The sequence below is a fragment of the Echinococcus granulosus genome, assembly GCF_000524195.1.
Source record: "Echinococcus granulosus chromosome Unknown EG_S00042, whole genome shotgun sequence".
NCBI lineage: Eukaryota > Metazoa > Platyhelminthes > Cestoda > Cyclophyllidea > Taeniidae > Echinococcus > Echinococcus granulosus.
The window spans coordinates 430,042-437,699 of NW_020170422.1; the positions used below are offsets into that span (position 1 = coordinate 430,042).

General features: G+C 44.7%; 1 protein-coding gene across 1 annotated transcript; it reads left to right on the forward strand. All coding sequences in view use genetic code 11, as the record gives it.

The window, feature by feature from the left end:
• Nucleotides 1–93: 93 nt before the first annotated feature.
• Nucleotides 94–5,604, forward strand: EGR_05594 (Nucleosome-remodeling factor subunit; the record flags this gene model as incomplete). The annotated part of the gene is made up of 8 exons (XM_024494843.1): nucleotides 94–151; nucleotides 520–911; nucleotides 1,342–1,722; nucleotides 2,614–3,023; nucleotides 3,357–3,536; nucleotides 3,716–3,992; nucleotides 5,129–5,198; nucleotides 5,393–5,604. The coding sequence occupies 8 exons, from the start codon at nucleotides 94–96 to the stop codon at nucleotides 5,602–5,604; spliced, it is 1,980 nt and encodes a 659-aa protein (XP_024350763.1).
• Nucleotides 5,605–7,658: the final 2,054 nt, after the last annotated feature.

Consider the following 7,658-nt stretch of genomic DNA (forward strand, 5'->3'; position numbering starts at 1 on the left):
GCTCGTCCCTCCTCCTGGAGGCGTTCCAAACCAGCCTCACCTAAACCTCCTTCACCTCCGCCACCACTACCACCACCTCCGTCTGTTGTTGTCATGGAGACACCAAAACCGATAGTGGTTAGTCAGCCTAGACCGTCCGTCACTCCGGCCGGTGAGATTTCATACCATTTCTTGCAGTGCCTAAGGCACCTATCATGATGAACTTGGAGGTAAAATAATTGTAAATGCATAGAAGGTTGAAGATTAGTAATTTAGTTAATGAGAATCGAATCGCAGAGGACTAAGGCCTACAGGTTTAAATATGCTATTAAAAACATCATCATTCTGTTTTTCTTGAAATTGTTTTAAAAATACAGGTTCGAGGGGAGATGGGGTATTACACGCAAGTCTGGAGGTAGTTTTGTCTCTGAAATACTGGTGGGCATTAATGCAGCCATGAGCGGAACTCTGCGATTCTGGTAGCTGAATCTTTAGGGAGTGTTATATTACCATTTTACCCCTTCGTTCATTCTTCCTTAGCACCAGTGATTTCGCAGCCAGCGTTCCGTCCATTAATCATCAATTCCAATCGACCACAGGCCATCAGAACACCCTTGATGGCTACCTCAGGCCAGCACGTGCCACCACCAGTGCAGCTCACACAGTCTAGCGGTATTGCTGCCACTGCCACCGCCCCTTGCTCCACACCACGTCGTACCGGTGGTTCCACTGCAGCACCCCTCTCGCCTAACTCCGAGGCGGCTCGGGCGCGGGCGCGCAGTCTGGCGGCCTCACACGCAGCACGCATATCTGCAGCGAATCGGCGCTTCCGCACTGAGAAAGCAGCGCTAGATACGAGGGTGGCCTCGTTGGTGGAAGAACTGGCCAATCGGCGGCGACTGAGTGTTAAGTACATGGCGCTTCAGGTTCAGGTAAGTTAGGTGGCCTTCTCTAGCCCACCTCAGGCGATCCTCAAGATCTGGCTTAAGTTTCATCTTGACCTGACTTTTTAGTCTTAATTTTGGCGGGCTTAGTCGGACAAATTGAACGTGTGTTTATTTCAAACTTTAATTGAATCTGGTCTGTAGCAATCATTAAATATATTGAATAGCTTACCGTTCCAAACTACTTTAGTGTATCATTAAAGCGAGTATCATAGTCCAATTCCTCGCAGCAGTCGGTTGAGCGAACTAAAGGCGATCATGAATACAGAAAAAAACTCGTTATGAATTTGTATATAGGAGGGACCATCGCGTTTGGAGTACCTTGAGAATCGTTGTTTTCTTTTTGGATGACCATTTCATTCGATGGTCTGCAGATTATGTTAAGTGTTTCAGTGTGTGTTTTCTATCCTATTTGTAGGAGGAAATCCTGCAAGCCAAAAAAGCAACGCAGAGGGAGGCCTTAACGGAGCCAACACCACCAGCACCCCCACCGCCACTACCGCCACTGAAGCTGAAAGTACAGACCTCGGAGCGGTTATCAGCATCTGCAGGTCGGGGCGAATCGAAGTCCACTTCTGCCACTACCAGTAAAACCAGGACCACTAGAGCCGGACGTAAGCGGAGGATCGCAAGGCAACAGCTACTTCATACACACCCTTCTACACCTCCTACGGCGCCAGCAACGGACTCTGACGAGGAGCACTATGCCATGACTTCGCCATCAAGGCAGGCAAAGAGGAGGAAGGTGGGGGAACTGAAGAACGAAGCCCCTCCATATATTAAAACGGAGGCACCAACCGTGAGTCTTCTGATTTGGCATCAGTACCAAAAAGATGCTTTTCCTGATTAAGGATTTAAATCTATTTTTATTGGCGCAATCTGTGGGAAGGGAAGCACCTTTTGAATCAACGCCTTCACCTGTCAATAAGCCCCTCTCTGTGAGTGGGAAGGGGTTTGCCATATTTCTAAGTTTCCCATAATCCTGAAATTGGATATTGGTACTAACCCTCCTCTATTGAATGTTTGGACTAGTACCTATTGGCATACTTCGTAATTGGAGGCGTCTTTGGGCTGATCCCTTGAGATTTCCTGTTTTTATTCGTTTGCGATTGTGTAGCCTAGTCTTAAAACCATGACTTTTCATCCTACGATTGAGTTTCCGTTACAAATAATTATCTGTCTTCGTAATTAGCCAACTCCCGATGAATTTCCTTTCTAGTTGTAGAATATACGAATGTGGAAGTACAGAAAAGCCGGAAAATTGGGTCCATGGGCGACATGAGTGGTGCTGCATGTGGTCAGCATTGAGAACGATTTGTGACAGAGATTGTAGAGGAGTGCGCATTTAATTGTAGTAACTAGAAGCTTTTTTTTTTGCATAAAACGAAGTTTGGGTGATTTTCAGAGGACGACATTACTTCCGCGGTCCTTTTGTCGTGAATTTCCGCATATTTAGTTATCTTTAGGAAATGCCTTCCTTACGACGCTTAATCGACCAATCGATGCAGATGGAAGCCTTTAGGGGCGGTTACAATTTTTATGACGCCATGGGATCTGGGAGTAAATTTATCATGAATGCACGGAAGGGCTGGAAAAGCTAGAACACCGGAGGTGGCATTGTTAATGCTCTTCTCCACTGTCGTGAGGATTAAATCGTAGGAGATCTGTTGATATCTTTTTTCCGCTTCAGCCCCGCATCCGCCGTGGGGGCCGTCCTAGTAAAGACATTGGCTCTCCCACCAATGGAAAGCGTCGGCGATGCGAAGAGTTCACAACCTCCTTCTCTCCGGCTGCCAAGGTAGCAACAGCTACTACTAGGAGTAGTCGTGGAAAGGCTCGAGGAAGGTGTGGCAGAGGTGCTTCCAAGTCAACACCTTCAACTTTATCCAACTCTGCAGTGTCAAGACCACGCCTTTCTATCCGCACACCAAGGTACCTTCTTGAGGAGGCAGAAAGAGAAAAGGCAGGAACCCGTTCGAGACGGCGCTCTAACAATGGCGACGGTGATGCAGCGAAAAGGTCCTACAAGGTGGAGAAGACCGATGCTTTTGACGATAAGAGGATTTATTGCCTTTGCAGGAAACCCTACGATCCTTCTCAGTACGTTTTCCCTCCTATCCGGCTCATAATTGCCCTGCTAGCAGCGCTGTTTCCCCGTGCTTTTGTGCGCCATTGGTTTCAGCTTGCCTGTCTGGATTATTTGATACAGCCTATGCTACTGATGTTTGCGTCAGTAGCAGTTACTGTCCCATAAGTACTCCTGTCCCACTGTTTTTTATTTTATGATCCTGATCAAATGAACGATCGGCTTTAAAGATATCACCCAATCTTTTGCATTTCCAATCGAAGCATAAGTTCTGTAAGAGCCAGTGGGACTCAATATATCTTTGTTTTCAAAAGTATTATAAACGCTGCTGCTTGCATCGCGCCTAGGGCGTACATTGGTTGCGATCTCTGCCAAGACTGGTTTCACTTCACCTGCGTTGGTTTGGAATCGGGCACCTCTACAGCGGCCTTGGGTGACTCCTGGCTCTGTCCAGAGTGCCAGCGGGCCGAGGACAAGGCGAAGGACGAGGTCTACTGCCTTTGTCGCACACCTTACGACCCCACTCGGTAACCCCTCCCTCCCCTTTTTTACCCGCCACATTTTTATTTCTCCTCTATGCGCTTTTCGCTGTTGTAGGTATGTGTATGTGTGGTGGGTGAAGGAGGGATTGCTTTCCTGAGCAGCTATCCCATGTGCATTACCTTTCGGTCTCAAATAAATAGGCTTTTCTGTTCGATTTCTGCAGCGTCTACATCGCGTGCGATCGATGCGATGAGTGGTATCATGCGGAATGCGTGGGCTTGGAGGCGGAGGCAGTGTCTAAGCACGAGGGTGAATACATCTGTCCTATGTGCACGAAGAGGGCAGATAATGTTTCGAAGGGAAATGAGGATTTTAAAGGCGGTGATAGTTATGACAAGGTGAAGAAAGAGGAGCCAGAAGAGACACAGAAGACACTCTATGAAGCGCCGTTGACGGAACTGGTCAAAGGGGCCGTGCTGGAGTTGTTTGATGATTTAGAGGTCAGCTACATTTATTGATTGATTTCGTTAGCGATTCATCTTTTTAACCACAAGTCTTTGTTACCCCCTTTTTCTGCGTCTCTAAACTTAATACTTGTTTAGTAAGGCCAACATTTTGTCTATCATTATTATTTAATATGGCATTTACTAGTAATGCTGAAACTGAAGTGACTTTCAACGCAACTTTTTGGGCTCCTGACGTAATATCCTCGTTCTGATCAGTTTGCATTTGGGTTTTTTAGTTGATATTGATATTGCCGTGTTATTGGTCATGGAGATACTGCCTCGTTTGTTCACCAAAAACTGCCTTATTTTCGATGACTTTAATCACTTACCTTCTGGTTGGTAATCGACCTTGCTTCATCATCGGTTAATCGCTTAAGTCGGCGGAATTTGATCTGCACAAAGCTAGTACTTACCCCATAGAGCTTATTGCTCCCTAAGAATGTACAATTTAACATCTTCGGAGGTATTAACATACGCCGATTTTCCATTTTTTGATGGGGCGCGTAATTCTACTAGTTCATGTAGTGAACCAACATTCATTTCCGGTCGTACAAAAATGATACATTTGATGAGTCAAGTCCCTTATAAGTGTTGAGAAGTCAGTTTTATCTCCACTGTACACTAGTTATGTAGCCAATTTGTCTCTATGTTCTTACAGTGGCTCCTTTAACGACCACACTCTGCCTTTTTTAAACTTACTTATTGCAAATCCTTTATGGGCTTTTAAGCTTTTTATGAAATAGGAGTCACTTTGATCATGAGCAACTTCTCCCGGATGCTTTTGAAGCCTTGCTTGCGATGGTAGAAGGTGGTCGAAAAGTTCAAAGTTGGATGGAGCATATCAATACCCTAGTGTAGTCTTCTAACTTGGTCAAACCTAATTTTCCTCCTGTACTAGTAGATTTTTTCAAGTAGTTAAAAGTTGCGAAATTTTATTTCGACAATTTCATTCAGTTGCACTTACTTATTCGTGACTAGCTATGAAATAACTCAGTTTATTCACTTGCCCTGTCGATAGTTTTCCCAGAGGTCGTAAGCATCGCTTAGTCTACCAGTTCTCTAGCATCGTTGATAACTTAGGAGCACTGTCTGTTACTTGCTTCCCTTAAAATCTCATCTCTTCACCATAGGCACACAAACTCTCTTGGCCTTTCATGAAGCCGCTACCGCAGTCAGATCAACAAAAGAAAGGACCTACAGGTAAGTTTAACAATGACTTGATTTACAAAAATTCCCAATTTCGCTGTCAGGGTCCCGGTGGAAAATGGTTCATTACGACGTAGATATTTTGTTTTTGTTGTATGACACCAGCTGCTGCGGTTAATTCGGTTTAATTGGTTTCCAGGTAAAAAAATCCACGCGTAGTCTCTAACCGCATTTTATTCATCCTGTAGATTTGGCCAGCTTCAGGGCAGCCTTCGAGCGTGGTGTCTATCGGTCTCTGGGAGATATCTCGTTCGCCAGCAACCGTCTCTTCTCCAACGCTCGCCTTGTCTTCGATACCACTTCAACAGAGTTCCATTGCGTGGAAGTGCTGGAAGCCTTCTTCCTCCGACGCATGAAGGAGGTGCGTAGTCTCTCTCAACAAGCCTCTCCCTCTTCCTGATCTTATTGACACAAAAACTCAAGCGTAATCTGTACATTCATCTCTGCTTGAAATACCGTGGTGGTGGGATGCGGAGAGGAAGGTTATATCCCACCCCGTTTTCCCATTTTACGATGTTTAGCTACTGCACATACCTATTTGTGTCTGTCTGTGTGTATGTATGTATTTTGTACTACTTTGTATCTCCCCCTCCGTTCCTAATCCCCCCGCCACTTCGTTTGCCAAGAATATTAGGAGGAGGTGCAGGTGGAAAATACGAATTGTTTTTATTTATGTGTAAAATAATAATAAGAATACTTGAACTTTACTACTCTGTAAACCATTGACCCCTCTGTGTTCTTCTTACCGGAGTTGTGAAATGGCTGCAGTGATTATTCCTAGTTAAGTGAATTGGGAGGGATACTTCATTCAGATTGTCTCTCATACGTATTCAGATGAATTGCCATAATCGCTTTGTTGTTGACGTTTTTAGGTGAGTGATTGAGTGGTTTTTGTGGCTGCGTTTTGACGTTCGAGTTTAGTGGTAGTGTTTACCACTATGTAGTCACTTGTGTGGCTTTCTCGCAGGATTCCAAGGCTTAGAGTAAGTAACTTCTGTCTATTTTTAAGGACTCAAGGAAAAAGTGCTCTTTGTCAAGAGAATATCATTCATAGACTATTAAGAATTCGAAAAGTCAGAAGTGTAGCTCCAGCGTTTCGAAATGACCAAATAGTAGCAGATGGTACTGGTGGAGGCTCCATATTACTAAATTAAAGTACGTATTCTAAGCGATTGAAAAAATCCTTCCAGGCTGGTCGATTATAAGCAAGAATGGTTCAATTCCGTCGAACCGCTGCCAAACCCTCATCATCGATGTCTTCGATACAATCGGTTAACTGTCCCAAGGACCACTGCTACCGCCTTGCGCCAAGGTACTTAGTGTAGTGACTCACCGTCAAAGGTTAGCAACTGAGTAGCAGGAATTTTATTACACTTTGTGACTTATTGTTTCCGTGACAGCGAATCAGATGTAATCACATCTGACCTCTCGACCTTGGATCGGGTTTACTTCTTAACCTCGGAATTTTCGAATTCCGAGTAAACGAGAGGAGGACATTCGAGATTACGTCAGGCTGACTGAATCGATTGGACGACGAATTCGAGGCTTGTGGTTTTATTACGAGTCGAAAACAGACATTGAAATAAACACTTCCTTTACAGTTTTGGAGAAATCCTACAAAATGACGATAAAAAGCTGTTCAGTCAAATTTAGACAAATAATTTGAACCATTTAAATGTGTGGTCAAATGAACGAGTGCACTGATTCGATAAAGCCAACTCTGAATCGCAAAGCCAGTAAGGGCACTGGGAGACGGGGGGATGTAATGGCCATCACGTATGCCCATCGGTAGTTGTAGAAACACTGACCCAAAAGCCGGGTCGTATAACAAAAGAAGGAGTTTAACACAGTTTCGTGGGGGTTGAGTATCACGCCCATTCCCCCTGACACGTTGGTCTCACTTCAAAGCTGCCCGGTCGTATGTCTACCTCGGTTCTGCCCGGCTAGTGGAGAAGTAGTGGAGGTATCACGCTGGTTCACTTCATTGACACATTCATGCAGGTACGGTAAACAGTTCCGCAACAAACTTCCAGATGGTTCAAGACTAGTGTCGCCGAACGTAGGCGTTATTTTCAGACCCTCTGTCAGGCCTCGTCGTATCGTCTCCCATCTGCAGTATATGAATTTCTTCCGTCACACTAGGGTTTAATACCCACCAGTACAAGTCAGGATAGTTGCTCTTTAAGATCGAGTTTGCTTCTCCTCCTTCATACAAAATTTCCATAGCTCTAGATTGAAATCTCACCAACTAATGACTTGAGTTTCGATTGGAGGCAAAGAAACCAGACGTTACATGAGATAGATGCACTTTATGGGGTAGCCAAGAAAAGTTTGTGCTATTATCAGTACAGTTCACCCCAGTGGATCCTAAAACCACAGATATGTAAGATGAATACGATTGTTAATGCGAATTCAATTCACATTCTTATTTGGGTCTATGCAATTTTCTTCCTA